This window comes from Mastigoproctus giganteus, chromosome 9 (assembly GCF_048544385.1).
Source record: "Mastigoproctus giganteus isolate SK-2022 chromosome 9, ASM4854438v1, whole genome shotgun sequence".
NCBI classification, from domain to species: Eukaryota; Metazoa; Arthropoda; class Arachnida; order Uropygi; family Thelyphonidae; genus Mastigoproctus; species Mastigoproctus giganteus.
The window spans coordinates 167398062-167421962 of NC_143583.1; the positions used below are offsets into that span (position 1 = coordinate 167398062).

The 23901-nt window shown below is 36.0% G+C and overlaps 1 protein-coding gene across 1 annotated transcript in view; it reads right to left on the reverse strand.

The window, feature by feature from the left end:
* Positions 1–23901, reverse strand: part of LOC150080872 (WD repeat-containing protein 46) — a 210184-nt gene that overhangs the window by 140811 nt on the left and 45472 nt on the right. The window contains exons 2-3 of the mRNA XM_090380845.1: positions 15026–15244; positions 4706–4818 (exon numbers count right to left, since the gene is read on the reverse strand). Coding sequence (XP_090236971.1) covers positions 4706–4818; positions 15026–15244 — 332 coding nt within the window. The remainder of the gene's footprint in view (positions 1–4705; positions 4819–15025; positions 15245–23901) is intronic.

The following is a 23901-nucleotide window of genomic DNA, read 5'->3' on the forward strand; positions in this document are numbered from 1 at the left end:
CACCATTAGCTACACTTGCAAACCGTCTGCACTGCTCAGAAAACTTCATATCTGCCTGCACAATTACCCCAGGTCCTTTTCATTCTTTACCACTGTCAATGTGGTACCACAGAGTTGATACGTTACTCTGGGATTACTGCTTCCCATATGTAGTATTTTACATTTGTCAATGTTAAACTTCATTTGCCACCTCTCAGCCCATTTGCTCAACTTTTCTAGATCCTGCTGCAGCAGTGTACTGCCATTAACAACCCTGCCAACCTTCGTATCGTCTGCAAACTTGGACATTAAGCCTGATATACCATCATCAATATCATTTATAAATACAGAAAACAACAATGGACCCAACACTGAACCCTGAGGGACTCCACTAAAAACATTAGTCCATGAACAGCAGTGTCCATTGATTACCACTCTGTCTTCTCCCACTCAACCATCCCTTTATCCATAGCAGCAATTTACCTCCAATGCCACACTGCTCCAATTTGTGCAGCAGTCTTCCATGTGCAACAGTATCAAAGGCTTTTCTAAGATCCAAATATATGATATCAAAGTTATTCTTTGCATCCAGTTCTTTTGTGACTCCACCATAGTATCCAATCAAATTAGTCAGACTAGACTTCCCCTTAACAAACCACGCTGTGTCCGAGCTATAATTGAAGTCTTGTCTAGATGATCTTGCAATGCTTCTTTAACCAGTGGCTCCATTAATTTCTCTGGAACAGAAGTTAAACTAACAGGTCTGTATTTACCTGTGTCTCCCTTTGATCCTCCTTTATGGATTGGGGTCACATTTGCACATCTCCAGTTAATGGGTACATCCCTGAGTCCAGGGAAGCTCTCGTAATTATGGCTAAGGGTTTGCTTACTTCCTTTGCTGCCTCCTTTAATATAACTAGATAGATTCCATCCACCCCAGGTGCCTTTCTTCTGTTTATCTTCAACAGTTTCTCCTCCACTTTACTCTCAATTATTACAAGATTATCTAGCTTACTGCCAGAGTTGAATACACCTCTAGCATCAATATCAAGTGGACCAATCCGATTCATCCCCTTCTAGAGTTTACATAAGTAAAGAACTCTTTGCTGTTTTTCTTTGCATCCTTTGCAAAGATTTTTTGTAATCTGCCTTCGCCTGCCTAACCTCCTTTGTAACTTGGTTACAGACCAGCTTATATCTATCATAGGCTTCTGTGTCACATGTTAATTTATATTTATCCCATGCATTTTTCTTCTCTGTCACATGTCTAAGTAGTTCATCTGACATCCATTTAGGCCTAAATCTTGAACAATATTTCTTTGTTGGTATGAAAAGTCTAGTAGCTTCCAAGATTAATTCTTTGAATGCTTCCCATTTTGAATTTGCTGTTGGTAACATCATCAGTTGGTTCCATCGTATAGAATTTAAATACTGTCTCAGACAACCGTAGTCACCTTTACAAAAGCAAAAACCCTTCCCTTTACCCTTGATGGTAGTTACCTTTTTGAATAAATCCCACTTCAGCACACTGTGATCACTGCCACCTAGTGGTTCCTTTATCTGCAAGATTCTTGATGCTGTTTTGTTGTTGTTGTTTTTTTGGTTTTTAGGAGCATTAGCAACTAAGGCCATATTGCTCCGGGAATATGCGGTGGTCATTCCCTTGACCTTTCCGCATCCTCCGTATTTGGTGGTGACGGGCTCGAACCCCGGTCTAATCAAGAAGCGTGTGCTACGCACTGCTGCTCCTTCCCACCTGGCTACGGAGGCGCCGGCAATTCTTGATGCATGAAGAATCACTACTGATAATCAGATCAAGAGTATTACTCCCTCTAGTTGCCTCTCGAATATGCTGCTGTAGAAAACAATCATCCAATAAATCCACAAAAGCCTTGCTAGTGTGCGAATGACCAACACACAAATTCCAGTCAATATCCGGGAAATTAAAATCCCCCATTATAGGACACACTAATTTACTGGCCCACTCTATTTCTCTGCACAATTGCTCATTATACTCATCAGATTCATTAGGCCTATAACACACCCCTACTCTCATTTTTCCTTTCCCAGTGCTTGTGTCACACCAAATAGACTCAACATTGCATTGTCCACCAACATCAATTGGATGCACTTCCTTAGATTTTATGTGTTTCTTAACTAAAAGCATAATCCTCTTCCCTTCCTGTCCTGTCTATCCTTTCTGTACACGTTGTACTCGCCAAATTCCAATTCTGCACTGCTTATATCTGTGTGACACCACATCTGATATCCCAACAATATCTGCCTTTGATGACTAATACTTCAAGCTCATCAAATTTATTAACTATACTCCTAGCATTGGAGTGGTAAACACATGATCAAAATCACTAAACATGCAACAACACCAACCTCGTGTGGTGTGGAACATTAAACTATCTATTGGACCACATTTTATTTCACTGTATTTAGTGGATGCACCTCTAGCAACACAAGAACGAATGCAGATACAATATGATGGAAGATCTTGTCAGTTCTATCACTTTGGATTTCTGATAAATGAGTGCCCATTAAAATGTATGCAAAACTTTGGCATAAAGAGAATAAAAACCATACATACTAAGTACAGTAAACTGCTGAAATAACGGCACCCCAAATAACAGAACATTCAAGCTAATAGCACATTGAGATCAGATGTTTACTTACAGCGCAGATGTCTTGCAGTGCCAAAAAAAGAAAACGGCAAGTTATGTGATTACTGTATCTATTTATGTTCACCATTTTTAAATTGAATTCTGTACTGATATTACGGATTATATCGCTGTTTTACATTTATTTTAAATTAAAAACTCTCACTATGGGGTTTTTAACTCCTAAAGTTAATAAATTCCATACAGAGAAGAAAAAAAGAACAACATTAAAGCTTAATGACAAGGTTGTGAGTATGTATGCAGACCTAAGTGCACAACCAGAATACAGCAAGATCCCAAATCCAGCTCGCAAATCAGTACTGCCTCGCAGATTGAATGGGCCCATGAGTTTAAGACCTCTGTGTCTAGTTGGATGGCAAAGAGCATCAGCACTTACCCTGATGTGGAGGTCACAGCAGGGATGAATAGGCAGTATTCAGTTGAACTGAAAAATAAACAACCTCTTATTCCTTCTGCCCAATCTCACATGACTGCCAATTTTATGTTGCCAATGCTGAGCAATTTCAATGCATCACTACTAAAAAGTGTACAATCAGAATTTGACAGCTTCTATCTGACATGCACAGCTAAGGTTGTACACGTCAATAGTCCCACCTACTGACGTGTTATGGTTACTTCGCTTGCTAAATTCTGATTAACTCCAGTTTGATGTCAACAGATGTCCATAATTGAGATTATTATGAAGTGTTAAACAAGAAACGTCGTATTAATCATAAAAGTACATTGTTTTATAAAAGAAATGAAATTTATGGGTGTAAAATAAAGATGGCAAGTAATTATTACTGTGACATGCAGAGTAATCAATCAGATAGTGATCCTCCAATACTCAGAAACCACAATTCAAGGAAACGTTTTCATATTTATTTGGATTCATCGTCAGATTCCATCACTAACAGAATGAAAACAATTACGGGATTATCAGTCAACTGGCTCAATGTGCAATGAATTAAATTAGAAAGGTTGAAACCACAAATTATACAATTCAAATGCAAGTTTAACAAAGATATAGAGTTTGATTCTATAACTATTATAAAATCCCAAGCAGGTAGACCATCAATACTGAAAAACATGGACCAGCCCTTGTTATATCCTTCTGGTAGACTTGTAACAAAAAAAAAAAGAGAAAAGACATGATGGACCTACTGAAATACATTAAACATGACTATTACAAAAATTTAAAGTCAAATCAAGGTGACGGTACATTAGATGCATCTGACATTGAAGATATTTATGTTGATAATAATAATATAATATAATAAAAATAATAATAAAACAGTTCCTATATCGATTTTCTGTTGAAAGTTCCATAATAAATAATGTTATAATGACTTGTTGTATTTATTTTTTCTGCAATTTCCGTATTTTCAGTTGCCATAAAGTTTATAGAAAATTTGTAACAAATTATTTTCATATATTTATTTTTATGAATTTCATATCTTGTAATATAAAATCTAGATCTTAAATAATACACTATATAATATTTGTTGGTGCATATATTTCAAGCTAATTTTCAACAATATTTATAATTTCATAAATTTTCTTTCCTTTTTATTTCATGGAGTTGATCAGTTTGGCTTGTGAGTGTCTCATATGTAATGTGCTTTTACAGAGCAGGGTTGGCACTCTACTCTGTAAAAATACTCGGCATTTTAGCCAAGTCTAGACTTCGATTTTCAGAATTTTGATCTCTTCCCACACAGTTATACTGTAGTTTTCGGTGAAAAAATATCACTTCTCAGAATAAAGAAAATGATTATAAAATTATCACAATTCATAGAAAAATTTCATAGATTAACTGGTATTGAGATCACCTAATTCTAGCAGATCTTGAAATCAATGCTTTACTCTAAATCATGATCTTCGAAAAATTTGCAGGACACCATTTCTCATTTTATTAGTTTTATCAAAATCATCACCTGGAAATCATATGCCTTATATATGCCACTTTGCAAGTAGCAGTACAAAGTTAGCAATGCATACCCAAAATGATGTGAAAAGCAATTTTTTAAGTAGGAATGCTTGTTCTCAAAGTAACTTACCCTGCGTCTTCAGGTAAAAGCAATTCAGCCCTAGCAGTATCCTGCACTGAGTGCCGTATTTTCTTGTCTTTTTTATATAATCTTTTCCTGTGGAATCTGGATTTAATATTAGACTGCAAAAAATATCAGAAATAAATAAATATACTGTATATATAAAACAATAAATACAACAGCAGAATTTAGGAAACTGTAAAGAAAAAAACTTGGCAGAACTAGAGATTCTACAAAGCAGCAGAAACCAATTTCTTTTTTTTTCTTTTTTTTTTTTTTTTTTTATATATTCTAACAATATTTGGTTTCCACTGTAATTTTAACTAATGCAAAGAATATCAGCAGAACAGCAAAGTAAACTATTGAATAAATAAAAGTTATATAAAAATTATATGAAAAGCCCCAATGTAGCCAAACTTATTATAATGCAAAAAAGGAATTATATCAGATACCCACTAAAGAGACTAGTTTTATTCAAAATAAATGAAATATCACTAAAAGTCCAATGGTAAACCAGGCAGATTTAAATTTTGTAGAAAGCTAAGCAAATGGTAGAAAGAATATAGCATAATAGTAAACATTAGGAACATAAATGATGGGAGGGATGAAGAGGCTATAATAGAAGTTTGTGGGGGGGGGGGGGGGAACTAAAAGGAAATAGAGATATGGGGAAGGCAATGGCAAATCCATGGATATAAAAAATTTTGAAATTTGAAACAAAATAATAGGCCTAGTGAATCCAAGGATTACATATACATAAAATCATTTATTGTTTTTCAATAAAGTAAGGGCAATACAGAAGGGTTTACATAAATAAAATGATAATAATAACATATAAAATGGGTAAATGTGGCTTAACAAGCTCATCGAAACTAAGATAAAGTTTAATATAAGTGATTCTAAAATATTTTTTCTGTACACCTTGTTATGAATCCAGATACCAGGATCAAGACAGAAGCAGGTGGCCGGCTTGACAGTTGCTGGTGAATGAAAAATTAATCTATTTATTCCGAAAAGTTTAGACAGGAAAGAAAGAAAAAAAAAAAAAAGTTCAAGGTGGTATGGGTGGAATTTTCCACTGAAGAAAGTCTCAGATGTTAAGGAAGTCACTTTGGCCAGAGATTAGAGATACAAAACACTGAATGAGCTTTTTATTGTCAGCAAGCAGCAACAGGCACCATTTCAATTTGTTAGTACAGCTGATGTTCAGATGACAATAGGATGTCCACACTTTGCATTTAACCATCTGATGAGAAAATATTTGAATGACATGACAGCCTGAAGGGTGGATTTCGAGATGAAATACCAGATTAGTGATGCACATGGGATGGTCGTATATAGATGGCAAAAGCAAAGACCTAAACTGTGAAATTATCACTTTATACTAATCCAATAGTATACATCCCCATCATTAATCCAGAATGACACAAAGAAAAGATGAGAAAGAATCAACCATTAATCTATTCTCTTCAGAAATCTACTAGGTTAATTTCTGATAATGTAGTACAGTGGACCCCAGCTTTACGATATTAATCTGTTCCAGAGACACCACCGTATCATGAAATTATTGTAATGTGACCCCAAAACACATTGTTTTTTGGTAATTCGTTGCTCAAGTGTTGAAATTTTCGCTATATAATTAAGCTATTTATCTCTCTAAAAGGTGATTTTTATAATGAAAATTACATATTGATTATAAAAAATTTGATTAAAATTAATATATTAATTAAAGCACAACACAACAAATCACTTAAGATCAACTAAAGGATGAAAAAACAAAACACGTGGCTAACGTTTACAAACACTGCAATTGGCTGAGAGGAAGGACCACGTGGTCCGGTTGGTGGCAATTGTTAAGTGAAATAAGTAGAAATCGGTTAATGTGATCGATAGAACAGACACTTTATAAATACACTTTGATCGCTATCATATGTTCGGTTATAAGAATCAATTTTGAACATCTTTGTGATATTTTTCTAAAGCGCATTTCCGGAGGCGATTACTATAAAATAATAAAAACAATTTGCAGTTTCCAGTTTATTTGGCTTTTCTGTTAGTGCAACCTATTATAAACAGATAGTAAACTTGATCTTATTGCACGTGCAATAATACCGATAGCTGGAATTCTGTGGGTTTTTAAGTTATTATAGTGAAATGTGTTTTCCCTTTCATAAAATCTTTAATCATATAAATAACTTTACAGAATCTTCTCTTCATTCCTATTATTTAAGCTTCCTAAACTTGGTACTCTGTATCTCACTTGCACATATCATGTTAGTGTCAATTTGTGCATGCCGCATTCTTTGTTATTGATTGCTTATCTTTTTTACTGTTAAATTTTACAACCAAAAAAAAAAAAAAAAGGTCAGTGAACAGAAGTATTAATTAGTTAGTGTGTACATATTACAGTATTAATTAAGCTATGTACATAAACGTAAATTCATTTTTATTATGCTAAGCCTGTAAAAATATTCTTCCGATTTTCATATATCATTTAATTTTGTTAATTGGTAAGAAAAGTGTAAATTTGTGCTTTATATTTTTACTTTTATAGCCTGTAGATAATATTCCTCCTATTTTCACTTATTAGAATCGCCATTTAATAGAATTAAAATTAAATTCGCAAACGTGATCGCAATGACCAGCACTTACTACATACTATATAGTGAACGGTATTTAATTGTGGAGAGTCCATCATAAAGTGACTTGATCATACATTGAACCAATCATAAAGTGGGGGTCCACTGTATTTTCAATACAAGACAACTTATCTGAATGACACAACTTACTATAAGTCAAATGCTTTGCTGAATACATAAAGTCTACGATGCTCAGAGAACTTCATGTCTGACCGTATCATAACATCCAAGTACAAAATCCAAGTAATGATTGGATTTTGTTTATAGATTTGGCACAGTTTTATTTGTATGTGTTGATGTTAATAAAGGTACATGAATAAACTTTTTGTAAAATCTTAAGATTTATTCTGGTTAACAGCTCAGCACAAAAGTAAGTGTTCGCCTTTAGCAACAAATTCCAAACTTTATTTTCAACTTCAACTATTATGTATGAATTTTCAGAATGTTGGGGATGTCAGAATGTTGATTTTTTTTTAACACTCTGAAAATTACAGCACATTGAACGAGTTCTCTCAAATTTAGATGGCAGCAAACATAATACACATATATATGGTATAATATGGTGAAAAGATACATAAAGGGGTCATCCCTCAAGTAGCACGACTCATTGCATGCTGATAAAAAATGTAGGGACCATGCTACTCAAACTATTCTTGGATCTGAAATGCAATCTAATGGCTAAGGTCATATGTCCCTTTTTTCTATTCCTTGCATTTTTTTAGTCTTGTTTTTTTTTTTTTTTTTTTACATTATTTTTTATTTGCTGTTTCCTAGGTATTTCAAAGTTTTACTCCAGAAATCCTTCTGAAATGACAAAACAAGGATATGATGAATAAGTAATACAAAGTTTGGATTCACATCCTTCCACGATCGTGGAGAATTAAAGTGATAATGCATCCTGTGCCAGAGAGTTCTCGGAAATCACTCTGAGTCTTCAATCTTTGAAGTTGAAGCTCCGTTTAGAGAAGATGCATCCACAACATGAACATAAGGATGTGAACTACTTCAAGCGAATGGAAGAGAACATGAAGCACCAGCACCTGGATCAAAGTGGAGCATTGTTTCAGCAAGATAGGTGTCTTACGGAGGCTTCTTATGCCATCAGCTTCCTCATTGCACAACAGAAGAAACTTCACACAGTCGGAGAGACTCTGATCAAGCCATGTGCTCTGAAGATAGCTCGTATTCTGCTTGGAGAAGAAGCTGAAAAAAAGTTGAACAAAATTTCTTTATCGAATAATAGGTTCAAAGGAGGATTGCTGACTTGTCTAGCAACATAAAAGTACAGGTGATTGCTGAAATCAAAGATGCTGCATTTGAATTGTTCTCAATTCAGTTGGATTAATCCACAGATGTTTTATCCTGGGAACAACACAGATGTTCCCAGCTTCTTGTCTTCATTCGGTATGTGAAGGGCGATTCCATCAAGGAAGAATTCTTATTCTGCCGTTCTCTTGAAAGAAATACCAGCACTGTGGATGTGATGGAAATAGTATCAGAATTCTTTGACTATGAGGGACTGAACCTGGCACAATCTATGTGGACTGTGCACCAATGGGGCGCCAGCTATGCCAGGAGCAAAAAGTGGCTTCCAACGCTTGTTCGAGATTGATCTCCAGGCATCATGGTGTTCACTGTCTGATTCATCGGCAAGCTCTTGCTTCAAAAACCTGCCATCTCATCTTCAGGATGTTCTTGAACAAGTCATCAAAATTGTGAACTACGTGAAAAGCAGTGCTTTGAATTCCCGACTGTTCAAGCAATTGTGCACAGAAATGGATTCAAAGCAAAGAACCTGCTCTACTACAGCAGGTGCATTGGCTATCAAAAGGCAATGTTGTGGCACAAGCGTTTGAACTCTGGAAGAGTTGTAGAGTTTCCTACAGATGCAAAAAAAGCACAAACTTGAAGCTTTCTTCCATGAAAAGCTGTGGGTCTTTCGCTGCGCATACCTTGTGGATATTTTTGATCAACTGAACAGGCAATCTAAAGTTTCAAGGAAAGGGAACAACTATCATTCAGTTCATTGACACTCTCACTGCATTTATACAGAAGCTTGAAAACTAGAAATGAAAGGCTGAGGAAGGGAACTTTGCCACGTTCGAATCTCTTTCAGCAGTCACTATTAATGATCCATTGGATCCTGGCTATGCAAAGGATGTTGTGACACACCTCAGCTGTCTCCGAGAAGAATTTTTGCAGTACTTTCCAGAAATTGGGAGAGAAGGACTGATGCTCATAAGGAATCCTTTTCTTGTTAAAGTCAGTGACGTCCAAGATGATCTGCAAGATGAACAGATTGAACTTCAAAATGATTCTTAATGCAGAGATGTCTTTGAAGCTTCCTCTACCAATGAGTTTTGGCCAAAAATGATGGGAAGCTATCCAAACATTGCAAAGGAATGCCTTCGGAAGTTCCTACCCTTTGCAACGACTTATCTTTGTGAATCAGGCTTTCTCAACATTGGTGCAGCTGAAGACAAAGGCTCAGAACTGCCTTGAATGTAAGGCAGATCTTAGATGTGCGCTTTCTACAACAGAACCTAGGATTGGGAAATTGGTGCAGAAAATTCAGGGGAACATCTCTCATTAAAGTAGCTTCAGCTTAAACTGGTTTGAGTTTTTTTTTTTATTTCGGCAGATGCCTGTAATGTTTTGTTTGCACATAGAAATTGTTCAAAGGAGAAACATTGTTCCATTAAATACTTTTATACTGAACTAAGCTGTGGTTGTTATTGACATTTCTTTGGTCTCAAAAAGTTGTTCAGCTATGATCCCCACTAGGCCATGACATGTCAGGCCAAAAGCCAGTTAAGTCACATAGTGAAAAAAGTTAGGAAACACTGATCTATGGTATCTATATGTTGTTGTTGTTGGGTTTGTTGGTGCATCAGCAACAATGGCTATAATGCACAAGTATCTACTGTATTTCCCCATGTATAAGACGCACTTTTTTCGAAAAATTTGGGGTCTAAAAACTGGGTGCGTCTTATACAGTGGTTATAGATTTTTTTTTTTTTTTTTTTACTTGCATTTCCCGCTTTTTCGTGCTTGTCTTTGCGCTCATTGTTTCGCACTTGTTACTGGTATATTAGGTTACGTTTTTCCACGTTCTGTCCAGAAATGGCTCAGAAAAGATTTTCGTACAGTGCTGAATTCAAGTTAAAAGTGATCCAGTTTGCAAAAGTGAATGGAAATCATGCTGCTGAACGTAAGTTTGGTCCTCCTCCAACTGAGAAAACAATCCGAGACTGGCTACGGAAAGAAGAAACCTTACTGAAAACGCCATGGCAGAAGAGGGCCATTAGAGGCAAGTCAGCAAAATGGCCTGATTTAGAGAGGGAATTGAAGATATGGATTGAGGAGCAAAGGGCAATTGGAATTCCTGTGTCCACAAAGATGGTTCAGCATGAGGCAAGAAGAATTGCTGATGAAAAAGAAGTTACTGATTTCAAAGGAGGACACAATTGGTGCTTCAGGTTCATGAAACGGAGTGGACTAAGCATATGTACACGCACCAGACTTGCCCAAAAGATGCCTAAAGTCCATTTTTTTCATCGTTTTGTCATTCAATGTCGGAAGACACATCAGTTTGAGTTGGGACAGATTGCAAATATGGACGAAGTCCCCCTTCAATTTGATGTCCCAAGTAACAGAACTGTTGATAACAAGGGGGTGAAAACTGTAACTGTGAAGACAAGTGGACATGAAAAGAGCCATTATACAGTTGTTCTAGCTTGTTGTGCCGACGGAACCAAGCTGCCTCCTATGCTGATTTTCAAATGCAAAACAATGCCAAAAGAAGACAGTCCTCGAGGAGTGATTGTCCACATTCATGACAAGGGTTGGATGGATCAGGATGGGATGAAGATCTGGTTGAGAAAGTTTGAAGCAGGAGAACAGGTGGGCTCTTACGCAAACCTGCCCTATTGGTGCTTGATCAGTTCAGGGCACACATAACAAAAAATATGAAGACTGCTGCAGAACAAAAAACAAAACTTGCCGTCATATCTGGAGGCTTGACATCCCAGCTCCAACCACTTGATGTCAGCATTAACAAACCCTTCAAAGCTGCCATGAGAGACGAATGGAACCAATGGATGAAGTCTTCTGGGGACAATTTGACACCAGCAGGAAGAGTGAAGAAACCAACTATAGGAGAAGTTTGTACCTGGGTGAAAAGATCCTGGGATAATATCAAGATTGAGATCGTTGCCAAGTCATTTAAGAAGTGTGGCATTTCAAATGCCATGGATGGAACTGAGGATGAGGCAATATATGAAGACAATGATTCGTCATCAGACACAGATGAGGACAAGCTAATGGATGGGAGTTTTGACAGTGATGAGTTGTATGAATTTTATGATGAATAAAACTTGACTTCAATAACTTTATGTAATACATTTTTTTTCAAATTTCGGGCCCCAAAATTAAGGTGCATCTTATACATGGGGAAATACGGTATATGGTATCTATTCTCAGCTGGATTAAGAATTTTCTGGACCAAAATTAGGATATTCTCATTCCAAAAAAAGCTTCATACCAAATAAACTTGTAAACAGCTCAGCCATATGCAGAAGAGCATTATTGTCAAATATAACGAATTCATGACCTATAGCAGCTCTGAAAAGTCTCAAATGAGACTTTTCAGAGCTGTTTACAAGTTTATTTGGTATGATATGGTAAGGTGGTATGATAAGGTGTTTACAAATGAGCTGAATCTCAGCTCATTTGTAAACACCTTATGCGTCCTTTGTCTAGGCAGATCCCAAGGTTTCCCTCATCTACGCAATAATCATTGCAGAAAGGCAATACTATGCTAAGCAGACATGTTTATAGAATATGTATGACTGGCCTTTTAGCAAACCATAACAACTTGTAAGGTGGCTTCCTGGCTGCTGATATTAGCATGTGCAGGCATTCCACCCTAGTATCAACCTCAATCACAACTATACTCTGGCAGGGCTCTTTCAAATCAACCTATGTAAGGAGGTTAATACTTGAAGGTTCTGGGGTCAAAGGAAGAGAGAACAGTTTAGATGAAGTAAGGGAAAAAGGGCTTGTTAAAAGAGCAGAAGTTTAAAGGCAACAAGAGACATTCCTCCTATACATTTACAGCACAAATAATATTTAGAAGTAAGAGAACAATTAGATGATCCTCACTGAAACAAAATGGTGTGGAAGAGTAAAATGGAGGGAATAGAATTCCACTGTAGGAACCTGGATTCAGTAGTGAAGTTCCATGACAGAAATCAGGTGTCATCACTACCACCAGCTAGACTGCACAGAGGAAAGGTTCCCTCCAGCACTGGAGAGATTCCACCCTGGAAACCAGAAAGGAAACCAACAGAGAATCCCATGTTGGAGGAATGAAGACCCTCCCCCGCAAATGTCAGCATCATCTAATCCCACAAGTAGTGAGAAGGATCACATGTTGGCAGGAAGAGAGAAATCTCACACAGGCGAGGAGACCAACTGTGTCAGCAAAATCCCATTCCTAGATGCTAAGGGTCAGTGGTTCTCAAGTTAAAAGTAGTGTCTATGACATCAGTATGTAATCCAATTCTGACAATCAGCACAAACAACATTCTCTGGAGCAAGGGCAAACTGTCTCTTTCAGATCCCCAGAGATGGGATTGTACCAAGTTGGAGAAGCGCTCCTCTGGAAGCAGTGAGGGAGAACTCAAACTATGAGCTATCTCACACGAGTCCACATTCTTGAAGTCTTCTGTATAGTTTACCTTGAATATTGATGAATGAAAGCTAAAGAGTTGGCTGCTATCATCACACTATGGAACCATGCTGCCATAGGGAGTTGATAGCAAACAGCTTGTAACTCAAACCATTCTTGATACATTGAAAGCTTAAGAGTTGTCTACTATCGTCACACTATGGAACCATGCTGCCATAGGGAGATGATAGCAAACAGCTTGTAACACTAACTCAAACCATTCTTGATACATTTAAGGCTCTACCCATCTAAGCTTGTGGTTATTCTGCCACCACTCTGCCAATAACCATCCACTCCAAATCTTCTAACATTCTAATGATGCTACCTACAAACGGAGATAAAACTAAGATATTAGAAATAAATTGTGCTGCTGTAGTGGCCCACCTGATCTGCATATTCCAGAACTTAATATTATATACCTGATATAAAATTTTTCAAATTTACCATGTTCAATTATATCAAGTGCATCAAAAATGCCAGAAATTAAATGTTAAAAAAATAAATTAAAAAAAAAAAAAGTTGTACCTCAAATTTGGGAAATCAGCATATTGATAACAGTGACAAAAATGATAAAATTAAATTAACACTGTGAACACTGCTGAAACTACAGCAAGTTATTGCTTGCACTGCACTTAACTACTGCTACCTATATGCAAACAACAATAAAATAAATAAGTAAAAAGTAATATAAACATAATTAACTAGCAAATGAAAATTAAAATGAAACAGTAAGTGCCTATACTTAGCACAAAAAGACCAACACAGAATTCCATCATAATGGCACTACTGCAGCCTGTAATCAAGCAGGAAGCCTATGCAATATATACCTTACTGGTGAACACAGATGCTTCATATAAGGAAAATAATGAAAATAAAATAAAAATGCAGGAACCATAAGCCTGGCTTCATTGGGGAACATCTAAACCTGTAGGTCCCCAAAATGTCATATTTCAACAGTGAATTGCTGCTGAGATGGAGACAAACATTTCTGATGCCTCTATATTAACTACAAAGGACCAAAGAATGAAAAGCATGAACTTAAATACAGTAAAACCTCTTATGGCCAAACAAAAGAAAATAAAACTGCAAAATGTAAATTCTAATGTAATCCAGTGCCAAACCAACTAACCAAATTTATTTAAGTTTCAGTTACTAATTAATCATGTTTATTTTAATTAGTACTTATTTATTTTTATTTAATACATGTTTTCTTTGATTTCATTGACAATTTTCAAATGTATAATTAAGAACAGAATGTGCTACTTAACATGTACATAATCTCAAATAAAATGAATTTCTTACAGACATCTGCAAAAATAGAAAAAAAAAATCAACAAAAAAAATTAAATTTTATAAAACTTTTGCAAATCACAGAAATCAAAGACAGGAATGTGGAAAAAACAGCATTTTAGCACACATTTTGATACAAGTTGTAATGGACACTGCATCTGCAATTCACCCCTATACCATGATTGCTTCAATATATTCTTTTTCTATCGTGGAAAGAAACTCTTGTTTATTTGTGTGCTAATGCCAAGAGTACAATAAATAAATTTCACAAATTCAAGCTACTCATTTGTTCATTGGCTATATTGGAATGACACAAACATGCCTTTCTGATACAAGGGATTACAATACTGAATACGGTATTGTATTCAGTATTGTAATCCCCTGTATTCAGTATTGTACTAAACTAAGCTGTTTTGGATCTGTGCTGCAGACAGCAGGAGCACATAAGTGTCAGTGTTATATGTCTGATTCAAAAGCGGCCAAATCTGATTTAGCCCCTTTACTGGGGAGAAGAGTCTGCTCCAGAATAAGTATCCCCTTCTGCTCCCCACCCCACTACACCTCCATATATTATGCATATTTTTCTAATGTCTACTTTATAACAGTTTAAAATCAAATAAAAAATAATTAGCTAAGAGAATTCTTCTATGTAAAAACAATCCTGTTTACTATATCTATTTTCTTTCCTTTTTTGTATTTCTTCAATATATCATAATGAATTGGAGCTGGGCCAGGAAAAGGATCATTCTTTTCTTCATCTTTGTCTCCTTCAAATTTCCAATTTATTTTATTATTCTTCTGATGCATAATTTTTGGACTCTGAATAAATGAAGTGTATGATCTAGCAGTCTTCTTCAAACTATCGGAGGTAGAATATCTGTGATCCATCTAAAAAATAAACACCTGTTTTAATTTTTTATAAGAGATATTTTAGAATGAACATTGTGATTCTAAATATTTGTGTTTATTAATGTTCTGCTGCTTGTATAGTGTCTGACAGGTGCACTTTAAATGTTTCTGTTCTTTTTTTAAATTTGTAAATGAAATCAAATCCTCCTGTGTACCTTTCCCAATGTTCTCTAACTGATTATACATATTTTCTGCTTTCATTTTTCAATATACAGTACTATGAATTACAACATTAAATTTTTGTTTGCATTTAATGGATGCCAGGTGAGTAAAACCATCTACCTTTCTTCTAGGTTAACTCTCATTCCCATGTGAAGTCTGAAAGAGAGCTTTAATTTCACCGGCTAAATGTGAACAGCTGACAAAAATATAGATGCTCACATTGCATCTACCACATTCCAGGCAAGTGCTTTTGTTTTAATCCAAGTGATGAGTGACCTTTAAAATAAGAAATATGTTAAAACATTTTTTTTTATAATTATATATATTTTAACTGAGTTTCAGATCGTAATTAATAGATTACAGTTTTAAATTCAGTAAAAAAGCTAAAAATTATTTTATAATTAAAAGAAAATGGACTGTCTTGCAGACACCACACAAGCATGCGTATTTATTAAATTGAGATGCACGAGTAATAGAAGGTTAAATAGCACAGGATAAATCAACAGAATTTTTGGCTCTTAGAATTTTCCAGCATATGCACACTGGCTGGTTAAAATAATACACATTCAGAGAAAATAACAATGTAGCCTTTGGTTATTAAATGTAGCAGTGGTACCAAAGTATCACTATGCTAAATGACTAGAATATGGTTATTCAGTGTAGCGATATCTCAAGAAATAACTAGAGGATGTCTGACATGTTTAAATGTTAAAAGCTTATAATGTAACTGCATACAAATATTTTTATTCACTTTTTAAAGTGGTTAATAATACCATATACATTCTGAAATATCATTTTCGCAGTCCCTGCATTGTTTTTTTTTTTTTTTTTCCAATTACTACATTTTCCCTGAATCATAAGATACACTTTTCTTCCTGGAAAATGTTTCCATGTTAGTAGGGAGAAGGATCTCCCTAGTAACATGGGAAAGTTTATGTTAGACTGAATTATAATATTTAAGTCTTCAACCACATTTCAGTCTTTCAACAAACTTTGACAGCTTCCACTGGATAACCAAATCAGTATCATTTACGAAAATCAGAAATAGGAGGGGACCCAACACCAAACCTTGAGGGACTCCAATTGTTATACTGTTCTACTCTGAAGACATCATTTATGACCACCCACTGTCTCCTTTTTTTTTATCCAGTCTGTGATCCAGCATAGAATCTTACCAATAACTCCACCTTCTTCCGGTTCGTGCTGTAGCCTTCTATATGAGATGGCACCAAAAGCTTTACTAAAGTCTATAGCCTTTACTAAATACACTGGTGTTCAAAGAAAGTGCATCACCCCTTAAAATTGTAATTGTCATCCAAATAACATAAGTATACGGCAATATTTCTTACAGATTGCATCAGATAAGATTGACATGCATAGGTGATGATGTAATATTGCATCAGCTGTTACTTTCTGCTATATAAGCACACTGCAAGAGTTGCAGTCATTCCTTGCTTGTGTAAGGATGGAGAGTTACATGCAGTTGACGCCATGAAAAAAAGAGTGCTATTGTTGCTTTTTCTGAGGATGTTTCTCCCATCATATTGCTTACAGTGTCTTGTAATCAGTTGACAGTGAGTAGATTTCTTTCCAAACTCAACAATACTGGTTCTGCTAATAGCAAAAAAGGAACCAGATGCAAACGAGTCTCTATGCCAAAACAGGACCGCATTTTAAAGTGCTTATGCCTTAAAAACCGTAAAGCTTCTTCATCTGAGCTGAAAAGAGAATGGGAAGGACATACAAGAATGATAGCAAGTGCAGTAACAGTCAGAAGACGCCTCTTCAAAAATGGACTTATAGCCCACTGTGCTAAGAATAAGCCCCTCCTCACACAAAAAATGAAAAAGGCCCAATTAATTTGGTGTAAGGAGCATATCAAATGGACCCACGGGCAGTGGAAGTCAGTTATTTTCTCGGATGAGAAGAAATTCAACCTGCTGTTTGTTTGGTTTTTTTTTTTTAGGAGCATTAGCAGCTAAGGCCATATTGCTCCGGGATATGCGGTGGTCATTCCCTGACCTTTCCGCATCCTCCGTATTTGGTGGTGACGGGCTCGAACCCCGGTCTAATCAAGAAGCGCATGCTACGCACTGCTGCTCCTTCCCACCTGGCTACGGAGGCGCCATTCAACCTGCATGGCTCTGATGGGAGACAAATGATTTGCTGTAGACGTGGTGAAGAATACCACCCAGACTATGGTGTCTACAGTAAAATTCCCTGCCAGCCAAATGATATGGGGGAGCATTTTGTATCACGGAGTAGGTCACCTGCAGTTTATAAAAGGTTCTGTAAATGCCAATGGATACCTGGCTATATTGGAAGGAAAATTGCTGCCAACCATTAGATACCAAATCAACCTGCCAAGTAACTGCATCTTTCAGAACGACTCTGCTCCTTGTCATCGGGCAAAAAGTGTAAGTAGGCACTTTTGTAATTACTTTAGCTTCATTTCTGCATTAGAGGTTCAACATTAATGTGTTTACATTTGTTACAGGTGAAAAAAATGGTTGGAAGAATGGTCCATTACAACTGTTAGCTAGCCAGGAAACAGCCTGGACCTGAATCATATAAAGAACTGTTGGCAATCGTGTGGAATCTGCAGTTGCCAGAAAGAAACCAAAGACCCTTCGTGAACTTCATAATTCGTGTTTGGAACCACAAACTATCAGTTGATTATCTTCAGAAATTGATCTTGTCAATGCCTCAACGGTGTGCTGCTGTCATCAGGGCCAGAGGCAGTTTAACTAAATATTAGTTTGCACCTGGTGAACTTTTCATTTTGTTTTCCATTTAAAATGATAAACTGAAGCAAATTGGGGGCTTCTGCTAACATTTCAGCAGTAATTGTTGTATTTACCAAAACTGTTGTATAAAGGTTGGAAATGCTCATTTTGGAATATTTTGAGAGCACCTGTCAAATATTACTTAGCTTTTCCTTAACTATTAATAAATATCTTTTGTTTATATTTCTATTTGTGATGCTAGTCATTAATGTAACATACCATCGCAAAAAAGGATTAGAAATGTGAAATTCCTAGGTGATGCACTTTCTTTGAACACCAGTGTATATAACGTCAGAATTATTATCTACATCCATCTGTTTAAATGGCTACATCATAGTAATTTCCCAGGTTAGTCAAGCATGGTGCGATCTACCTTAATAGATCCCAACATGGCAACCCATGGTGAGATCTATTAAACGTATCATTGTTGTTGAAATGGTCCTGAATTGCATCTTTAACTACAGACTATGATCTTCGCTACCAAAGAAGTCAAACTCACTGGTGCATTGCTCAACTCCTCTTCAATGCTACCTTTGTGATTGGGGTGATATTAGCAGGGGTTCTTAAACTGTGGGTCGCAGTGACCACCAGAAAAAGATTCTGGGAATCACAGTAAACACTGATAAACATGATTAAATTAAATATTTATTATAGAACTACTGAAATTATTATACACCAGCGGTTCTTAAACTGTGGGTCATGACTGCTCCGGGGGTCGCGAAAAAGAATCTGGGGTCACTAATAATTTTGTCTTATGAAAGGGGGTCACGGATAAAAAAAAGTTTAAGAACCTATGATATTAGAACTTCTCCAGTCTAGGAGGTTTTATCCAAAGTCTAATTCCAAACAAATTAATACATTTGTATGCAGCCTTTTTAATTATAACTGAATACAGTAAAACCTCAAAGCCAACATCGATGGAACCCAGAATGTTCCGAATTACTGAAAATTCTGGGTTTTTGAAAGTAGTAGTAGTTGTCTAGGCCAGTGGCATGCAAACTTATTTCGCTCGCAATCCCCTTTATTAAATATAAAATTGACGCGACCCCTCAATGTAAACCCTGAGGTAGGATGACCAGATTTTTAGGAGAAGAAAAATGGCATTTTGTAAATTATTTAGTAGAAAAAAAAAAAAACTTTATTCGAGTACTGAAAAAAGGAATAAAAAAATTGTTTCCTTTTTAATTTACACATTAAAATAATTGTTTAGTATTTTAATTGAATAGAGCAAAAACAACAAATCAAATTCTTATTCTTCAATTAAGATTACAAAACAATAAAAAATGAACAATTACAAAACCATTAATAAGAAGGACAAGCCTGGATAACCAGTAATATTGATATATATTTAGTGCAATGTTTGGAATTACTAATCTCATGTCATCTTCAGATCAAGTCTGGAACACTTTTGTTTTTATAGATGTTAATTTTGAGAAATCAACCTCTTGTAAATGTGTAGACCTTGAAAGGTAGCAATGTTGTATTGCCATTTTCGATAATTCTGGATACTCGTCTCGAAGAGAAAGCCAAATTTTTCCCAAGTAGTCTTGAAAGGAGCACGTAATGCTTTGTCGGACAACAAGTCGATAAGATCTTCCTTTTGTCGCATGGTAATTTCAGGACATGAAGGAATATCAAAAGCAAAGGGATCAATGAATCCAATACAATTTTTTTTCTAGATACATTAAATCATTTGGAAAAATTCTTAATTAGCATTGTTAGGTGAGTGGCAATGATATCCCTAAATTGTAAAATGTTAATATTATAACAAAATCAGAAAAGCATGGGAACATTCAGTATTATTACGCTCAAATTCAGTTTTCCAAAGATTAAGCTTCCCTTTGAAAGTTTCTATGTTATCAATGAGTATTAATATATTTGTTCCTGTCCTTGAAGACTTAAATTTAAATTATTAAGTTTTTCAAATATATCAGCAAGAGAACTATGTTTTCCAAGCCATTTTGGTTTGTAAACAATTGAGCAAGGTTCTGGTTTTTATCCGATAAAAGCAATAAACCACGTTTAAGATCAAAAAGATGTTGCAACACTTTTTTTACAACTGGACAACCACCTCATTTTCATATATAAAAAAAGCATTTCATTCCATTTCATAACAAAGCATTATGAAATGGAATGAAATGCTTCTTTTATATACGAAAGTGAGGTGGTGAAAAGTCTGCTATTTAAGCTTCTACTTTTTTAATAAAGTTTATCACACTTATCGCATCTTTCAAAACTTCGTGCAAATCAGTTTGTATTTCTTTTGCTACTAATGCTTTCCTATGTGTAATGCAATGATTCCCTTTACTTTGCCTTTTAAACCTTTATTTTCTCCTGTTAATGCAGCCGTACCATTGGTACAAATCGCAAAGCAGTTGTTCCACGTTAGATTATGTGTTTGAAAGAAAATATTTATAACATCAAAAATCTTCTCACCCATCATTCTTCCTTCCAAAGCTTTGCAAAATAGAAAATTCTCTAAAATATCTCCATTGTAGCAGTATCTCACATATATAATAAGTTGAGCAAGGTTTTAAATATCTGTGAATTCATCTAACTGTATTGCAAAAATTGGACTTTCTCTCAATCGATTTAATAAACTGAATTTTATGTTGTCCACAATAACTGTAATATGCTGCGACTGTCTCTGGATAGAGGAATGGTATTTAAATTGTTGCTGTACTTTTCTCCATGCATAACTGAAATTGTTTTTATAGCAACAGGGAGAACAAGAGATTCGGCAATAGTATGTGATTTCAATTTTTTTCATATTTAATATAAAACTTCCAAGGAACTGCCCTTGTATAGAGTCGGCGTGTCTTTTGAAAAGAATTCAGTATTTTTCATTATCTCTGGACGTTGCGTATGTAAGTGTCGTTTTCATGCTTTCATTAGCCAGTTTTTCGCAACATATTATGCACATAGGGCACTGCTCATTATCAACAACACTAAGTAAAGCCGTACTTCATAAATTCTTCTTGATATTTTCTATTCTTTTTCAAGTTGGAATATAATGGCTGTATACCAGCAACTGGCAGTTGCCCTATACTTGAAATAACGCTAGTGTCCAAATTTTCACATGACATTTCTTACCCTTTCAGCTTCTGAAGTATCTGTAGCAACATTATTGTTGTCACTCCTCAACTGTTTTGTTCTAATTATCCAATTGTCCATGGTAAAATTTTTTTTTTTTTCTTCTTAAAAATAAGGATAATATAAAAAGTAGCAAAAGAATGAAAAACACATCTAAGTTGACATGAAAGCACTGAATTGCAAAGCAGAATAAAGCATGTATGCAACAGACTTGCTATTTACTGCCACCAACAAATGGCCTTTAGGCAATTTTCAGAAATTTTTGCTGTAGGAAGCACGAATTAAAAGCTAAAAGTATTATGGTTCAGCAATTGAGTGGTACTGAGAAGTCTCACTAGTCAGCTGCTTTCTGTGTGTCCTTAGCTAGTGAGCAAATTAAGGCGTATTACTCACAAGGACAACAAGTAAGAAAGTCACCAGCATCACATGTGAAACCACCCTAAAAAATAAAAAGTGGCAATAGGGTTCATTCGTAACTCAGACTTCGTTCGAGTTGTAAGGTTTCTATACTACAGTACTGAAAAAGTAATTTTAACATCATAAAAAAAGCATTTATGCACACAATAACTAATTTTATTTAAAAATTGCCATAATCCCTTTAATTTATCCCATGACCCATCTGGGGATCACACCCCATAGTTTGCACACCACTGGTCTAGGCATGTGATGCAAGCTTATCTAATGATGCAAGCATCAGCAGAAAAAAAAAAAAAAAAAAGTGATGCACATAGCCTAAATATTGAAGGGTAATTTGTTATTTTTATTAGATAATGCAGTAGCATTGATCCATATAATCCCTACAGAATAATAGTCATTAGAAATAGTAGTAGTAGTGGCATGTGATGTAAGAAAGCAAGTGTATGAGCTTATGCAGCATCAGCCAAAAAAAAAAAAAAAAAAAAAAACACATCATTCCCTCCAAATGCCTGTCCAGTTCCTCCTTAAATTTATTTAACCTATCAACTTCCTAGATCGTATGTATAGCTTAGCTTAATTTTCAGCACTCACCTCATGAGGTGAGTGCTGAAAATTAAGCTAAGCTATACATACGATCTAGTTATTACATTACAGCACATAAGGACTCCTTAAAAATCAAGAGCCTATCAACTTCCACAACGAAAGATGGAAGTTTGTTCCAGCAATTAACCACCCACTGGCTAAAGGCAAATTTCTGCACATCTATTCTACATCTGTCTTTTCTTAATTTGAATTTATGCCCCCTTAGGTTCGTAATCTGAACAAGTGGAAGGATCCCATCAGAATTCAGCGTGCGGAACCCATTCAAGGCCTTATACACCTCAATCAGATCACCGCGCAGGTGCCTAGTCTCCAGCCACTGCAATTTGCAGAACTTAAGCCTCTCTTGGTAAGAGGATCCCTTCATTCCCCTCACCAATCTTGTTGCCATTCTCTGTGCACGCTCAAGCAAATCTACATCCTTCCTAAAATGTACGCAGTACTCAACGCGCGGCCTGACCATTGCCTTATACTGAGGGACAATTACCTTTTCCCAGCTAGAAAAATTCCTGTATATCATTGACAAAACCCCATGACCTGCCCTGGCAACCTGTCTGCATTGCTCAGAAAACTTCATATCTGACTGCACAATTACTCCCACGTCTTTTTCATTTTCTACCACCTTAAGTGTAGTACCACACAGTTAGTACGTTTCTCTGGGATTACTTCTACCCATATGCAGTACTTTGCATTTGTCAAGGTTAAACTTCAGTTGCCACTTCTTAGCCCATCTGCCCAAATTATCTAGATCCTGTTGCAGTAGACACTGTTATTACTGTCATTAACAACCCTGCCAACCTTTGTATCATCTGCAAACTTCGACACTAAGCGTGATATACCTTCATCAATATCATTGATAAATATACAAAACAACAGAGGACCCAACACTGAACCCTGTGGGACTCCACTAATAACATTAGTCCACGAAGAGCAGCACCCATTGATTACCACCCCTGTCTTCTCCCACTTAACCATCCTTTTATCCATTGTAGCAACTTACCCTTAATACCATTCTGCTCCAATTTGTACAATAGTCTTCCATGCACAAGTGTCAAAAGCTTTCTTGAAATCCAAATATATGATATCAAAATTATTTTTTGCATCCAGTTCCTTTGTAACCACATCATAATATTCTATCAAATTTGTCAGACAAGACTTTCCCTTAACAAACCCATGCTGTGTCTGAATTATTGCTGCAGTCTTGTCTAGATGATCCTGCAATGCATCTTTAACCAGTGACTCCGTTATTTTACCCGGAACAGAAGTTAAACTAACTGGTCTGTAATTACTCTTGTCACCCTTCGACCCCCCCCCCTTGTGAATTGGGGATGCCGACCGGGCTAGCCGGGTGGGTAAAGTGCCTGCCTGGCAACCCAAAGGTCGCGGGTTCGATTCCCCCTCGGGCTTGGATCAATGTACTGCAAAAACCTTGGGAGGTGAATTATGGCCACAGAAGCCTATGCGCCAACAACTACCAAAAAAAAAAAAAAAAAAAAAAAATTGGGGATACATTTGCACATCTCCAGTCTGTGGGGACCTCCCCTGAGTCCAAGGATGCTCTCATAATTATGGCTAAAG